This window comes from Nilaparvata lugens, chromosome 7, assembly GCF_014356525.2.
Source record: "Nilaparvata lugens isolate BPH chromosome 7, ASM1435652v1, whole genome shotgun sequence".
NCBI lineage: Eukaryota > Metazoa > Arthropoda > Insecta > Hemiptera > Delphacidae > Nilaparvata > Nilaparvata lugens.
In genome coordinates, this window is record NC_052510.1 from 25,232,539 (window position 1) to 25,249,775 (window position 17,237).

At 33.2% G+C, this 17,237-nt stretch overlaps 1 protein-coding gene across 1 annotated transcript; it reads left to right on the top strand.

Moving 5' to 3' along the window:
* The first annotated feature begins 246 nt into the window (after nt 1-246).
* Nucleotides 247-7,776, top strand: LOC120352336. The gene is made up of 3 exons (XM_039432386.1): nt 247-599; nt 5,094-5,283; nt 7,005-7,776. Exons 1-3 carry the CDS (start codon nt 287-289, stop codon nt 7,141-7,143), a joined length of 642 nt encoding a protein of 213 aa, XP_039288320.1. The 5' UTR covers nt 247-286; the 3' UTR covers nt 7,144-7,776.
* Nucleotides 7,777-17,237: the final 9,461 nt, after the last annotated feature.

Sequence of the window (17,237 nt, forward strand, 5' to 3'; positions counted from 1 at the left end):
ACCAACAGTAATTATATAGTATGGAGGACTAGGACGCAACATCCGTCAAACATGTTTTTCGGTGGGCGCGCTCAAGAGTGTTATGTAACGACACGATAAGCGACTACGTGACGTTGAAGGTCTCTGACGATTATGACGGTATCGGTCAGTCCTCTAACCCCACTTTTCCCCACCACGGTGGAGCAGGGGGAAGGGGGGAGTGACACCAGGTGGGATTACCCGGCAAGGGAAAGTGATAACTGCATCGCAGGTGAGAGAGGGGCAAGGAAGCTAAAGAAGTGGAGGAATGAGAAAAACAGCTGATGAAGAAGAAGAACTAGGAGGAGTACCAACACCAATGCCTTGGCGTGGTTCATCTCGAGTCCTGTGGTATCAGTTGGGTCGTGTCAGTTGGGTCAGTGATAACCTAGGTATGAAGTGGTCGGGAATTGTGTTAGGTACTAGTGCTGTGGCCCTTTTACTAGGATGCATTTCTCCCGGTGTCCAAGCACAAGATGGAGGACTTGAACTTCCGGTGCAACTCATTGGATTTCCGGTTATCATTCTGGCTGTACGGCTCAGCAATTTTGTCAAAAAACTCACCTATGCGTTGAACCCAAGTAAGTTCTGAGAAATATAGAAATCTCTTGATTCTTTTGATCTCTGATTTCATTACTAAAATCTCTAGTTGGGAACATGCGTTGAACCAGAATAAACGTTCAAATATCTTGACAGTCCGCTATCATATAACATAATAATTGCCCCAATTGGATGCTACAACTGTATTACTACTAGTGCTACTCGTACATTTATCTTGGAATCTCTTATGTTTATATTTATCTTGGAACTTCTGATTGAATGGTTATGAAAAAAGTTTAAGGAGACAATATGGAATTAAGTTGTGGAAAATGAAATTAGATCATCATCATTATTGAATGTAATGATTTATCTAAGAGTATTTCACTAATTATTGAGTTTAAACTTCATTTAAAACTTTTCAGACTATGATCATGACAAATAACTACGATAAACCAATGCACCTAGAACACCTGTATTCTAGGTACATTGTGGTAAACCTTTTGAAAATACATAAATTGAAAATACAGTAACCTATTGAGAAATATTCCTCGTCTTTAATGAAGATTGTCCAAGTAATACATTTTTGATTTCAAATAAATTTTCCATTTTTCATTTCTGGAGACTATGATCAACAGATGAAATCTTATTCGAATCTAGTAGACCTACCAGTATTAGATTAACACTTCAGTATAACATATTCAATTGTAACTATTTATATATCTAATGTCAGGCATCTCTGTTCTCATCTTCCTCGAGCAAAAAAGTAGGTTATTGGTTTCAGACATCTTTTTATGAAGTGAGATACTTCGTTATTTCATCACAGCTCTGATTGGTAATGGAACTGAGCATTCCAAACAAGTTTGACTTGTCACATGGTCCAAGTGAAAGTTTGCTCACAGCATTATCAAAAACTGGAACTTTGAACTTCCTGATTAGTTACTATATCGATACCTTCATTCCAATACCACGTATGAGAATTTTTAAGCAATTTCGGTTTTTAATGGTTTCTAAAGGTAATTTTGGCGCTCTTTCCAATGGTTCTAATCCCAAGTATCAGAAACGAACGGTTCAGCTGTTATTCACAATTTTCGATAACACGTATTAGAATTGTTTGAGAATAATTTCTAATAGCATGTATCAGGCAATTTCGAATATCACGTATCAGAAAACCCACATCTGTTGCCTAGGTTTCCAATACAACTACGTAAGATCACCAATTCAAATAACACGTATCAGAGCTTTTTTGCAGTTCTAATACCACGTATGTGATTTAAAAATTTGTAGGATAATCATTTGAAGATTTATTTGTGAGAAAAAGTTAAAAAAATGTACTATTATCGATAATTGTAGCTTTTCACATGGGAAATTATAATAATAATTGCTAAAATCAGTTTTTTGGCACTCCTGAAAAATTTGCTTTTCTGTACATACGTGGTATTAGAATGAAGGTATCGATATTCCAAATCATGTGATCTACCGGAATTGTATGCATCTTTATGATGAGGGAGTGAGATTTTTTATATCATAAATAAGTAAATAGGTTAAAATTTTCAATAGAAAAATTCAATTGTTATCAATTTCTTGTAGTATCAATTATCTTGTTGATTGATTGAGTACTTTATTTAAGTAGATTACAATATATACTGGTTTATACACTTATATACAATACCTTACAATACAGCAAAGTTTCAGATGAATTTGGAAAGTTTTATTGAACTGTATAATATGAAAAAAAGCAATTTGGAATTACTATAGATAACATTGTTATGCATCTACATAAATTGGGCGAACTTTGAACATAACAATGTTCATTCTTTGGAAAGAATACTCAGACTATTCTTTCCAGTAACTCTCTATCAAAGTGACTCTGTTGTTCATAGATTGAATTAATGAACTGCATCCAAAAAATTTGAGATAACCAATGCCTATCAATAGGTTTTATCACATTCACGAATAGCAATAAAACTAAGTATCAAACAAAGATAACTCTTAAAAATATGATAATGATATATTGGTTATATGAGGTTGTTCTGGAACATTTTAATAGAAATCGCCTTCGATACTGATTACACATTCGGATGATTCTATCTCTTGAAAACATGTCTAGAAATGAATTTTATCACTATCAATGAGAGTTAATAAATCTATCTGCAATGTATTTAATGCAATTTTGATATAATGTATCGTATATTTATCAATCGATAGTTGTATTATGATTAGCAGAAAACAGAAGGCTAATTATAATTATCCAAGATGTGATGTAGTATGGCCATTATTAGGAAATTAGTTCAATATGAAAAAATATTCTTATCATGATACTCGTTAGCTTGACTATACTCATCAATTACCACGTGTAATTTACCTTCATCACAGTGTTATTGCAGAAACGAACATAAAACATTGTATTCATGCATGTAGGGACGCAACACATTTTCAATCTTTAATGTAGCTGGGATCCTGTTTCAATTTCAAAGAATTACTAGTTCGATCACTCTGATATCGCAATAACATCTAATTTGCTATCGGAAGCTGTGTGTTGGTTATCGCCCATCTAGTTATCATTCATGGAATTAATGTGTACTAAATCTCATTATCTTATAGTCATTAACCCTGGTTCTCCTATAACACTATAAATACTACATGAATACCTGTTATCATCTCTCCTGCACTTCTGCAGTATTATCATTGAACTCAAGTTTATTTGCACTTGATTAACCAGCACCGCGATTGAAGACTACCAATCAATATTTATCACTTATTGAGCTTCACTGACTCAACAATTTTGCACAAGTTTCACAAAATGAACTAGACATTACACTTTATCACGTGCTACAAAGTAGAATCATTAACCTTTTTCATGTTGAAGTGTTCTTCCAATGCTTTCCACTTCATACTGTTTCTCCGCAACCTGCAGCCCACAACTACAGAGGAACATGAGTGCAAGAATTTCTTCATAAATAATTATGTTTTCTTCCATTTGTTCGAAAGTCAACATCTATAGCTATCACCTCAAATTTATTCTAAAAGTACTAGAACTCATCATACTGATCACACCGATTGTGAATGACTAAGTCTAGTCGGCTATCATTAAGTTACTCAAATTACAATTATTATTTCCGTGGATGAGAGAGTCGAAATTCTCTGATTAAGAATATAATAGTGTCAGTCTCCTTTGGCAGCTGAATAACAATAAGGAAAGAGTTTTATTTCACTACTGTGGAGGCTCAGCTAGAACTCTTCCAATGGATTCAAAATTCTATTGCGTCCCCAATCTTAGTTTCCCATTTACTGTAATAAATCTTTTTCAATTCAAATTTCGGGTTCATTTACCGTTGAAAGTCATAGGCCTACAATAGTGATGATTGATAAAATGTAGAAAATTGACGTAGATCTTCACCTGTCTTCGTCGCTATTGAAGAAGTCATAATAATATATTATGATCGAGGTATTCCAACTCACTCCCAAGCATTGAATATTGTCAATTGAATGAGAATAATACCGATGTTCTTGCTATGATTTATTGGTTATTGAATGCAGTTTATCCCACAAATTAAAGGTTACTGCAATGAAGAGCAACTGTCGAATTCACCTTTTACCAAGTTGTATTTATTCATGTTTCCTCACCAGGTCACTTTTACCAGCTTTCATCCCCAATACAATGAAAACAAAAAATTACATTTATGATTTCCATGAATGACCTCCAGCTATTATCCGCCAATTTAACATGTTTGTTGATGTTGTTCATCAGCAAGTATTTGTGCACGGAAAACCTTATTTGCCCCAAATGTTTGTAAGGCAGTGAAACTTGCAGACAGTCTGTCAACAAGGGACACAAGCGAACGTATACAAGGGTTCGAGCTCCCTCTATACGCTGCGTGTGCGAACTGCATAAACAGGATGATTGCACACTTGGAATTACATGTTGTGGTCATTGTTAACTAGCCTATATTCATGACCAATCCTACTAACTTATGCATATTGAGTTACACACACTGACAAAGACTCACACACGTACGAGCAACCGTGCGGGTCCATGCACGTCCGATCCTATTTGTGCAAGCATTTTGGTCATCAACAACCATTGTTTAAAGTCACTTTCTATTTCGGTTTCAATTGGTTAGGAGAAGCTCCCTTCAAATCGTTTAGTTTTATTGCGTAAGAGCTCCTCTTACAACAGTCACTTTGACTTGCATTAATATCTAATTTCCGTGTCTGTAGCATTTGACTAATAGAAGTCGTTTGTTGGCATTATGTTTATGGACTCATCACAATGGAGTCAAATTGTGTTTTCCTATAACAGAAATCAACGTGAATTTACTGAGTCATGAATCATTATTCACTGTAATTTGATGTAGTACTGAAATTTGTATATCACTAAGTATTTGAATATCATTATTCTGGTTTCTATTTTTATTTATCTTCTTCAATGAACATATTTTCAGCGCTATTAATGTCCAAATCAACTTTGACATTTTCTGTTACGAATCACAGTTGATATCAAAATGAGCCTGCTGCATAATATTTTCTTGCCCCAGGAACTTACACGTCGAGGAGTAGACGCAGAATTGATTCTCCATGGGTGATCGACACACACGATGTGGATGAAGTGGAGAGACGCATCATCAAGGAGTTGGGTCCAGATGTCTGTATATTCGAGGATGTTTGCGAGAGGCATGCCTGGCTGAGTCAAAGGAATTCGCACGTAAGCTGGAACGACCTAGTCAGGTGATAATGAAAACAATTTACCTTTTTTCTACAAAAATTCTATGTAAATTGGAATTGAGATAGTAATTTTTATTATTGGAAAACAATTATTATAGGAATAATAGAAATGTTGGTTTGTTGAGCCAGACTGATCAATTTAAAATTTCAATCTTGGTTCAGCACTAGGATATATAAGTGATTCCATTCAACATTGTCACGCATTGTGATGGTGGGAGAGGGGGTTGACGCGTAGGTAGAGGGCTCAGAACAAATCTCGAGAGGTTTCCAGGAATAACAAAGTGTTCAACATGAGTCAAGACATTAGTTCAGAAGTTAACATAAGTTTATTTGCATGGTTATTGTTTTCTTTTCCTTTTTGAGTGAGAGAGAGAAAGAGCTCATAATAATTTTTGGGCGGCTGGAAGCGTCGTTTGGTGTAGGGCACCCAGCATTCAAGAAAGTTGATTTCAGGTTGGTGCATCACAACGTTGGTGTCCAGCTCAGTTTATATGATTTAATTTTATCGCTTCATGTCAGTAAGCAATTTGACCATTGTGGACTCTGCAGATAAGGAGTAGGATTATCTGATTGATATATTTGTTCTTACTTGAATGAGCCTTGACTATTGTTTTACATTTGGGTGGCTCGTTGGAGTAAGTGATAGCGCGCCAGTCTAATAATCAAGAGAGTCCGAGTTCGAATCTCGATCGGGGCAAAATTTTTCGGCCACAGCACAATCACATAGATACGGCCACCCCGTCTTTCAGAGGAGACGATTAACCGTCGGTCCCGTCTACCTAAAAAGTAGTCGTCATCTCTCATCATCATCATCATCAGTTGTGCAGTTTTTTCCAAGCTCATTAAGGGCAGAACATGGCAATATTACTCTCTTCATAGGTATATAATAATATGCAGTGTGTCTGATGCTTTTGGAAAACTTGACAAGTTTCTCTTCATTTTCAACCCTCTTCTGTCTTTCTTCATTCTCTCATCTTCAAATTCTTTATAATTTGTTTTTTCCTATAAGTTTTTGTATTAATATTTTATCATGTATCATGTCCAATCTTCATTTTTTTTCCTTTCAGTTTTTGCAGTTTTATTTTTTATTGTTAATCTTAGTGAAAGTTATAAGAGCGTTCAATTAATTCAGGTGTCGAACTATATCTAATGATGTAATACTTACATTTATCCTGCTTTGTATTTTGTTCTTGTTTTATTAATTGTATAACATGCTTTGTATTTTCTTTGTTCTATTGTGCAATAGGTCTCTTCAGACCTTGCACTCGAAATAAATAATGAATGAATCAATCAATCATCCCTCTCACTCATTACCCACGCACAAGCCTAAGAGCTTATGTGGGTATCACCATCAGTATTATTATAAATCAATTAAATGGTAAGTTGATTGCTAAGTTCATTGAAATTCATGTATTATTGAGCAATCTTTCTAGAGAGTTTTTTTTTCGAAGATCGATTGATTAACTTGGTGAAGTCATAAATAAATTATGAGTCTTATGAGGTGAAGTGTCATAAATAATCCATGGACTCTTATCTATTCAATAACTGCTACTCAATATTCAAGATTCAATTAAGAATAATTTCAAAATGGTTATCATTGATAATAAAAATGTCTCACCTAATAGACTAAAATATTTCCATAACTCATCATTCACAATATTTCGAATTTGTTTTGACAATCACTCGAAGCTAGAATTATTATAGTTCTTCCCTCTTTGTTACAGCAAATATCTACAAGCTCCTCTTGGCAAGAAGCAGTTCTACATGCTGAGTATTTTCCTGGGCGATATAATCGAATCACCAGAACTGTGCTACAGTCTCGCAGAAAGGGGGAGAGCTTGTGGATCTTCGCAGCGAATTTGAATGAAAAGTTTTAAAGACTAGGTGGTGATTTCTTTATAGTTTTGAGAATCAAAATCAAACGCTCCACACATAATTGAAGGGGAATTTGCGTAGAGTTATCTATTCAAATCAGAAAACTATTGATCAGCCATATCAACCGCTATTGTTAGTTAACAATGCAAGACATGTTCAATTATTGATCTGGCATCTTCTCAATGAAATTTTTTATAATCTCACTGTCAACAACATCGACATTGTTAAATCAGAGTAGGTTATCGAGACATATAAATTACCCTGATGAAGATTCTATTTCGGGGAGAATGATCTAAAATTATTCTTAGGCTACGGGTTGTGCTCAGTCGGTTCACTAGTTTATCATTGAGTAAAAAAATATTCAATCTGAAAATGAATTTTGAATTCATAGACCAGAGCTCATTGCCAGAGGAAGAGACATCGACAATAATTCATAATTATTCCATTGAATACTATTCCTGAATGATATTGATGAGTTTTCGATGAAAAATCAGAGATTTTCTCTTAGACGACAGTCCAGTTTTGAATGATACCATTTGTACAAATTATTTGAAAATGTAATTTAATTAGTAGATGTAAATAGATAATTTATAAATATAACGTTTTAAGATTTAATTCGATATTATGAGTTTCATTTCTTTTGTTTTCCATCGTCTAGCTGAGGCAGTTATATATAATATAAATAACTCTTGCAGTTAGGCCTATAATATTGGAATATTGCAATAAAATATAATGAAATCTATTTTGATCGATTTGTTCTGTGTTTCTGAAAAAAATCTTCTATGAAGGATGCTCTACATAAGCTATGAATGAAGATTTGACACGCAATTTAGTATTGAAGTTAGAACTTTCTTGAGATGTTGTACACAAAATATCATAATATTGGTATACTTCCAAGTATGGATAAGAATGTTCATAATAATGAGATTTTGATAGTGTTTATAATTTAACGCTGTTGAAATCTTAACAATCGGATTACAGAATAGGCCTAGCTTGAACCAGTTCTCATCATCCTCAAAACTACAATGCTATTCCGCAACCAAAACTCACTCTATGTGGAATTACGTTGAAATGTTCTGCACAGCAGGTTCCATGCTCATATCGCATTGAATCTCACTTTCTGGGATTACATTTACTTGTATAATAACGTAATTCTTTCCAAGTTTTATCTGGTTATTCGATCGTCAGACAGAGCGTGTGAAATTTGCATAAATGAGCCGGCTTTCTTCCACAGCGAGCTGCTTCAGGTGCTCGTTACACCTCATTGACCTTAATTTTATCTGAGAAACGTAAAAACATTGATAGATTCGTGTTGGGAGGCAATAACATTAATTTCTGGAGAAATGCATATGATTCGAATGAATAAATGCAGCGTTTTTCTGCCCTGAAATCACCATTAGGAGGGTGGTGAAGTTTTCATGGGCAAAAAGCATGAATTTATTCGCATTAAAAGGTTTCTTTCCAACCTTGTGATGAAAATGCAATGAAATGAATTTATTTCCTCGATGCGGCTTGAAACAGAAAAATGGACTGGATAACACCCTTCAAATTTCAAATGTTCTTTGGAAATGCAACAGTCACTGCGTAATGCAATAAAACTTGTACTCTTTATCTCGTCAAATTCTTGACTTCTTTTCAATGCCTTGGTTTGTATTTGAAACCTCAGAAGATTTAAACATCGAAGTCTCAAGTTTCTATTACAGTGACTTAGCAAAGTGTGTTTCAAAACAATCATTGGAGAACATCTTGACTTGCGTGGTATCAGACTATTATTTTCTGAAACTTGCATCATGAACTTTATTTAACTTAAATGAAACTATAGACTTCAACACACCTAAGAGGGAGACCTGTCACCTAGTTCTATACATAGCTCGAAACCACGAAATGATATGAGATATACATTTTAATTTTGAATAGATAAAGATGTGTTTTTATTCAGTTTCAAGTTAGCAAGTTTGTGGCTTTTGATGTAGTCTATTATAAATAGTTATTTAGATTTAAATTCAATTAAAAGTATGAATCATTTCCTATTTATTCGTGATTGATGAGGGATATATCAGATAAGATCCATTATCTCACGTTGGGAAAAAATCCTTCCCGATTATTAACTAATATTGGGGGAAAAATGGAATGATAACAACGAAACTGTAATCAAGGTATGCCAATGAAACATATATTTATCGCTTATAACTAAATTCTATTTGTTCTTCTTTCTCAATCTATCAATTATCTCATGTTGCAAAAGAATTATTAACTTATATTGGGGACATAATGGAATGATAACAACGATATGTCAAGATGTTGTGCCAATGTAACATATATTTACTCTCTATAACTATAATCTATTTGATCATTACTTATATATTACTATTACTTATCTATTTGATCATAACTTATATATTACAGAAATTCATTCCTTAAAAAGAACTCAGTCATTCTGAGCTTTGAGGTGATACATTTCATCAACTAATCATCATTAACTTTAACAAAAAAAAAAAACAAATTCAGTAGGGATTCAATCAATTTCCAATGGAAACATTAATTTAAGAAGCAAGCAGACTGCTTTAAAAGTGATTTGGTTCGCATTCGATTGGTGAATGAGAATGACAATTTCTATGACCTCTATAAACTCTCCTATGACTCCTAATGTTGACCAATCAGATGCAAGCATACACTATGGTTCACTTCTGGTGCTTCTGGTAAAGTCCACGCCCATAATGCGCTCTCATTGACAGATCTCATATGTTATTTGTCATGATACGAGCAGAAAATCTATTCTGCTGAACGATATATATTAATCATACCACAATAAACAATCAATTTATTTGAAAAATTGAAACTAAAATTTGAAAAAAAATCCAAAAATTAAAAAAAAATTATTGCAATCAATTTATTAATTATCCTACAATTACAATCAATTGATCAATATTGATCCAACTATTATGATTAATTAATCACTGATGATTGTGCTTTATTGCTAGGAAATTAATGCTTGCAATTTTATTATCAAAGTAGAAGCAGGATAGATGCTTTAAGAAGCAGGATATCAATTTTGTGATAAACAAATATTTTTCTTGTTTCTGATGATTGTTAATCACATGAACTATCATGAAGAGCATCATGTTCGTTATGAGAGTCCAATGAATTTTTGGATGTCCCAATCGGCTAATTTCTATTTGTTCCAAAGGCTATGAAGGAAGATAAACCAAAAACACAATATTTATAAAGTTTTTATTCATACCATCAAATAAACTAAATACAATGTTTTAAAAAACTTAATAAACAAAGCTGCTACTCATTACATGAAAACCTTTTTAATCACGTTGAATAACAAATTATAACTTATCAACAACTTATAATGCAACCTTTTAAATTAGCTCTTTATCATAAATTATTTAATACATCATATGATATCGGAAAATCTTCTTTTAGACCTTCTCAAAAATTTTCTCCATTGGTTTCATCTTTCTCTAGAAACCTTTCTTTTCTCATTCTTCTCTATGTTCTTTCGCTTTTGGCCTTCACTACATAGGACCATGTAGCATCAGCCTCATCAGTTGTTACTACTCCAGGCTCCCAAAATTTTGTTCTCTAATCTCGAATATATATAAATGGTCTGATTTCCTTTGAAATAAGAAACACGTATGCATATGAAATTTCTATTGTAATGCGTATGAAATACGCATAGTCATATTGAAAATCCTAATTGTAATAATCTCTCTTGATGTAAAACATCATCTCAACAATAAAAAACATTATAAATCAAACGAACTACGAGTTGAAGCAAACTCCTGGAATAATTAGTTAGCTATTAGTATATTTATGCTGGCCTGGAGCCAGACAATTTAATTTCAAGGCCAATTATCTATTCTTGTAGTGAACAGTACCTGACCTAGTCAACCTGATTCTTCCTTGTTATTATAGAACTGCTATTACGCAGTTGGTAATACTCTCATGTGCTAACGGTGTTCAATCCAGTTTTAATTTTGTAGTTCACTCAACATTGGATTATAAGATATAGTATTTCACTCATGTTTGAAATTACTTCTGTATTTCAAAATTCAGAAAACAAGTTATTGCATGATGAACAGTTCTTGGACCAAAGTATGTTACAATCGATATCAAATCAAATTTCATTTCACCATAATAACAAAAATAGTACATAATACAAAAAGTATTACTTTTGGAAGTTGAACAAAATATCAATGAATCCCAGAATAGAAACGAGTAACTTTGTGAATCAAAATAACAGTTTAAACTATTTTATATTGATCTATTAAAATGATAGTGATGGTAATTAAGGGTTTGGAGTTGACATAATTATCAGAAGATTGTTATAAGTGGATGAGTAATATTAATATAACAGGATTGAGTAGATGAAAATATGACTATTCCTTAAAAGTTCGAACCTTAGAGTTATTAACCATATTAATCGTTAAAATCGATAGTTACGTTGAAAATACAAGACCTTTTTCTTGCCTTGTACTCCATTCATCGATTACTGGGAATTATTATTTTCATTGGAATAACATTGATGTTGAAGTACTGTGCAATAAATAAATAAGTATGTATTTAAAATTATTTAAATGAATGTTAATTACTCAATATTTAAATTATTTATTTTATAAATAAGTAAGGACCCGTTCATATGGTGCGGCTGCGGGATGCGTCTCGCAATTTCTGTAAGTCAATAAGCTGTTATGAGCGTGTTTTTAGCCTGCGGTGCGGGCAGCATCTATAGAGCGGCGGCGGCCCGTAGATCAATGAGAGCTGACCTGTGAGCCGCACCAAATACTGTGCTTTCAAGGTACATTGGGTCTTATGAACGTCTAGAAAACCTAAACGCTAGAAAACCTAACCCATGTGTGGTAAATACAGCAAGTCAAGCTAATATAGATATACTGAATCAATCCTTGATTATACAAATCTGCACTTAAATTCCAAAATCAATGCAGTGCACTAATAAAATGATTGCTTCATAGACTTGACCTCGCATATTCGCCAAAACCTGCATCCAATTGATCATTCTCCTATTCTAGAACGCAACTATTGAGGGATGCCAATTTCCAAACATCAATCGAATCATTTGTGCGAAGGAAACTAGCGTCTTGATTGTAACCCCACACATCAATTTCGAACGCAATGAAACTGCACATCAAGCCACACGTCATCAACGTATTGATTATGTCTAATGATGCGATTAAGACTAGAGTTCTATCAATGCGGTTTATGGTCTATAATAGTGAGGAGACGAACAGTGCTGCAATTCCGCCACTATGCCCAGTCGGAGTGGTCCATTCATCACATAAATTAGCTGTTTCGCTCCGGAGATGTTCAATATGGTAATTAGCCTCTGTCAATGCCGACCTGATTCCATTGATGACATCTCAAGCTTATGACGTGCGACTGCAGACGTTGATCGTTGCTACGGTGTTATCAGAGGAGATCAAATAACCCAGTGATGGATGGGTATGACTTGAGCTAGATTAGTGATGTGTTCTGAGATTGATATATCAATTTAAATAAAAATAGACGAATGATGTGAAAAAATTATTTTGAATTATTCTATATTCAATCAATACAGTATTATTATTACTTGGTCAATGATTATGATCAGTATTACGCTGATATCAGTGTTTAACATGAGTTAGATCACTAAGAATAGTTTTTTCCAAGTACGAAAAGTATTTTAATACGATAGTATTAAGTACGAAAGTGAGAGAAATAATTTCGATTATTTTATTTATTTTTGTTGTAATAGTCCCATTGGTTAGTGCTTATGTAATGGGAAACGAGATGCTAAAATGATTGCACGAAGCTAATAAAATTATTGTGATTCATTGCCAATGCTTGGATCCTTTGTTGACAGCATTTACAATCTCTAAGCGATGCTTATCAATGCAATTAGAATTGACGAATTCAGAAAATACAACAATGTAAAAATAGATTTGTATTATTGATGAAAAATATCAAAGATGTTATACTTTATGCAATATTTGACAATTGAACCACTATCAGATTAAACTACTCTAGATACCGATATTGTAAACAGAAATACTGTACTAGTTGATTCGATTCATTTGGTAGAATCGAGAAACAAAGCGCTTAAATGACATAGTGCTGATGTTTTTTCAACTAGAATCGTTTAGAAACAATATTATTTTCTGCTTTATTGGAAAAAAAACTCAAACAACAGTTTTCAATCACAGTTTAGCACTCTGTGAGTGAAAAAGAAATTGTTACTTGTTGTTAAAAACGATGGAATTCACTTATTACTCGGCAGAAACGCGTCTGGTACAATATTGGTGTAACAGTTCCACCGCCAACGCACTGAGTTTATCATCTCCAAAGCCGCCGCATTAAATCCAGCATGAATGACAAATAACGGTGAAGGAAGGAAGATGACTTGCAATGTTACTTGCTCTGGAAAGGATTTCACGGCTGGAGATTTCAAGACCCATAAATACTAGTTTGCCAGATTGGTGAAGCGATGCGATAACAGCTAACCAACAGTGAGTATCTTTCTTGGGTGCTCTTGCTTTATCTGTCTTGTTTTCCCTCTCATCCGTAAATTCCCTTCCCACTCCGTGACCACGTACCTTCACTTACCTCTTCTTTCTTCTTGTTCCTCTCTTTCACCCCTCTATTTTTTATAGTCTATCTTGCCTTCGTTTTACTCCTCTTCATCAAAATATCCCTTTCAAACTTCAAACTCGATTTCAATAACACCTCTGACCTCTCCAATATTATTCTTTTGATTAACTCAATACTCTTCTCATTGCGGATTGACTCTCTTTGTTCACATCTTCACCATTTCTCAGAATGCAATGATTTTTAAATATCTACTGGTTCATATGTTCGTATTATATATATGTACGTTGGCAGAGTATAAGTAGCAACTCTCGCTCTCACACTCTCTCTCTCACAATCTCCCTTCCTTTCAATTCTTCATTCCATTCATTCATCCATCTTCCATATTCCATCTCCATTTTACATAATACATCATCTTATCACAACATTTTCTGTTCATTAGTATTATATATCGTCAATATTACTCAATCAATTTTTAAAATCCTTATCAAATCTCACCCTATAACGTTTGCTCCATTTATCTATTTTTAATCATTAATGCAATATTGTATTCACTATTACTCATTCTAATATTATTCATCTCATAATTCTAAGATTCAAATCATCTAATTCTTAACTTATTCAATACAGTTTCTCATTTAAACATTACTTCGACTTATAATTCCCAACAGCTCTGTTCCATCACATTCCGTTCGTGTGTTGATGGGAAGGATATAATATTTTATTTCATTTTCAGAGAATCGACAATTATTTGTTGAAATACCGCCGATTTATGAAGTTACATCACAATATTATAATATCGTTATTTGATTGCATTCAATCTTTATTCTCATTGATTGATTTTTTATACGCAATCAATCATTTTATTCAGTAAAATGCATTAAAAAATTGGTCCCGCTAAACCTAAAAGATTTTACAGCAGGTGCCTACAAATAATGAAATACATAAATAGAATGATATGCTAATTTTAACAATAAAGTAAGGAAAATTTTTTTTCCATGGAACTGGGAGTTTAGGAATTTAAAAAGGAGTATGGGGTATTAGATGGTCTAAGGATGATTGATAGGGTACGGTATAGGGTTAATGGAAATTGGAAAAAAGGAAAATTCAAAAACTTCAAATCATTAAACTAAATTGAATTTGAAATAAAAATTGTATATTTAATATACTTGCTACTCTATAGTAAGTAAGAATCAAAAGATATTCTCATTCAGAATTAAGGATAATATTAAACAAAAAATACAATAAGTGATCGGGAGTCTCATTCGTTGATTATCCATCCATATAGTATATGAAAAGTATATGATATATCAATATATATTATGAAAAATTAGTCACTCTAAGGCGGCGGTGTTTCACAAATACTAAAATTTATTTTACCAGCAACCTATTATTTATTATTATTATTACTATCAATTAAAAAAAGCAGAAAATAAGTGATTTTTCTCTATCTAGTGTAGACTAAAGTATTGAAGCAGTAGTGTTAAATTTACAAATACTTTGTAAAATTTGTTGAACTAACGTCATTTAATATAAATTAGTGTATACGCCAGAAAATATTGTAACATACATAAATAAAGAACTTTAATCGAATCTAATCTCTCTATCTATCATTCTCTCTCTCTCCTTGGGTTGTGTAGCAGAGAGGACCTGGAGTCCTAACTCCGCCCACAATAAAGGCAATAATTCAATCAATCCCTTTGTCTCTCTCCTTCTCTATCTCTTTCTCTCTCTTCCTCGCTCCACCAAATTTATTCCCCCATTCTCATCTTCTCTCTGTCTCTCTCCTAGGCTGACCCCGATTCTCTCGAAGTTCACAAACTTCCATTCCATCATTCCACCCCTTACAACAAAGAACTGAGGTTTCCTACTCTAAGTACCCACAAGCCAACTGCATGTTTTGCGGGAAATTCTGTTGAGATTTATGGCTTGAGCCAAACTTACAATTTTGGAAAGCTTGGTGGCAGAAAATGATGTAACGAGCTGAAGCATTTCCGGATGAGTATTTTTACCATGAAACGGATGCCATTATTAACATGTATGCCATGTATTATCACCAGCTACAGCATGGATATACATTTCATTCAGACCTAAATCCTATATTTTTATCTGATAAAAACAACCACTTCAGACTCCTGATTACAAAATAGAATAAGGGTGGAAAAATATAATTTGCTGTAATATCTGTAGTATGATCTAATTGAATTTCTTCGAATTGAGCTCATGAACACAGGACTTCTTCTAGCCATATTTTTTCGTGAACTCTTGAGCAGTTAAATCAATTTTGCTAATTGCAGTGGAACAAACTTATTATACTGTTTCAATTTAACGGTTGATGAAGAATTTTTAAGTGAAATTCTCCAGTAATTCTCTAAAAGTAAAGTAAAATAATTTATTTTGAGTTGATTAAGAATAATTGAAAACGGATAAACGGGTAAATGGGAAAGATGTAATGAAGTATGAGAGAATTATTCTCATAATATTCTAAGGCTCTGATCATAAAGAGTTACAGGTTCAATCAGAAAATAATTTATCAAAAACACAGTCAATTAAAGCTTAGAATTACAAATTTTTCAACCATTCAATATAGAAGTTTATTTTTCATATTTAATTTGAATAAATTGCATTGTTAAACACCAATGCTAAGTACTCTAATAAATAATCATTTCTCTTTATTAGGAAGAGAAACAGGATAGAGATCTTGATATGTAAATGTTTTGCAAATTTACGTTACACCTCCTGTCAGAAAAACTCATTGTGAGAATTTCAATTTTTTGACATTATAAATAATAAGAATTGAGATTCTAATATTAACTCGATCTTATTAGTAACTAACTCATACACCAAGGAAATCCATACTTATACAGTACTATAAGCAACAACAGTTTCAAAGATAAAAAATTACGGTTATCACAGAAATCATTAATATTCCATTCATAGAGCTTACCTGATTTGCTTTCACATCGTTAAAATAGAGGCACTGCAAGAAAATAACAACAATTACTAGATAATCCCCGTGAAGTAGGACTCCAAAAACGATTAGATGTTTGAGTGACATGAGAAAGAAAAACTTAACTACTTTTCGCAGATGTGGACTTGTTGAGCGAATAACTAATGATTTCAGTGTTGGGAGTAGTACGGACCCCCTTCAACAAGATAGAGTTATTAGATTCATATAAAAGGATTAAAGTATATCATGCTAGTTCGTCTTCATGGGGGCATTGAATGTTTTATATTTGTTTTTGGGATTAGACATTCTGCTCTGTATAATATTGTAGGAGCAGAACAATATTGTTTTGTTCGTTTATATAAAAAAACAGGGAAGGAATAATCACATCCAAGTATGATTTCAAAACATAAAAGTTGTAAAGAGTATGTTATCCTGATGTATTATCCAAAGGAACAAGTTTTTTCAGCCAATGAGCCTGAAAGTCGAGCTGTTTTGTTTTGAAAAAGTCGTAACTTAGCATTCAAGAGACGGTTGTGGATCC

Bases quoted from the DNA above. Each gene is read 5' to 3' on its own strand.
- LOC120352336 (XM_039432386.1), top strand. From the start codon at position 287: ATGAGAAAAACAGCTGATGAAGAAGAAGAACTAGGAGGAGTACCAACA. The intron at 600-5,093 runs GTAAGTTCTGAG...TTCTTGCCCCAG, and splicing joins CACCTATGCGTTGAACCCAA to GAACTTACACGTCGAGGAGT. The intron at 5,284-7,004 runs GTGATAATGAAA...TCTTTGTTACAG, and splicing joins AGCTGGAACGACCTAGTCAG to CAAATATCTACAAGCTCCTC.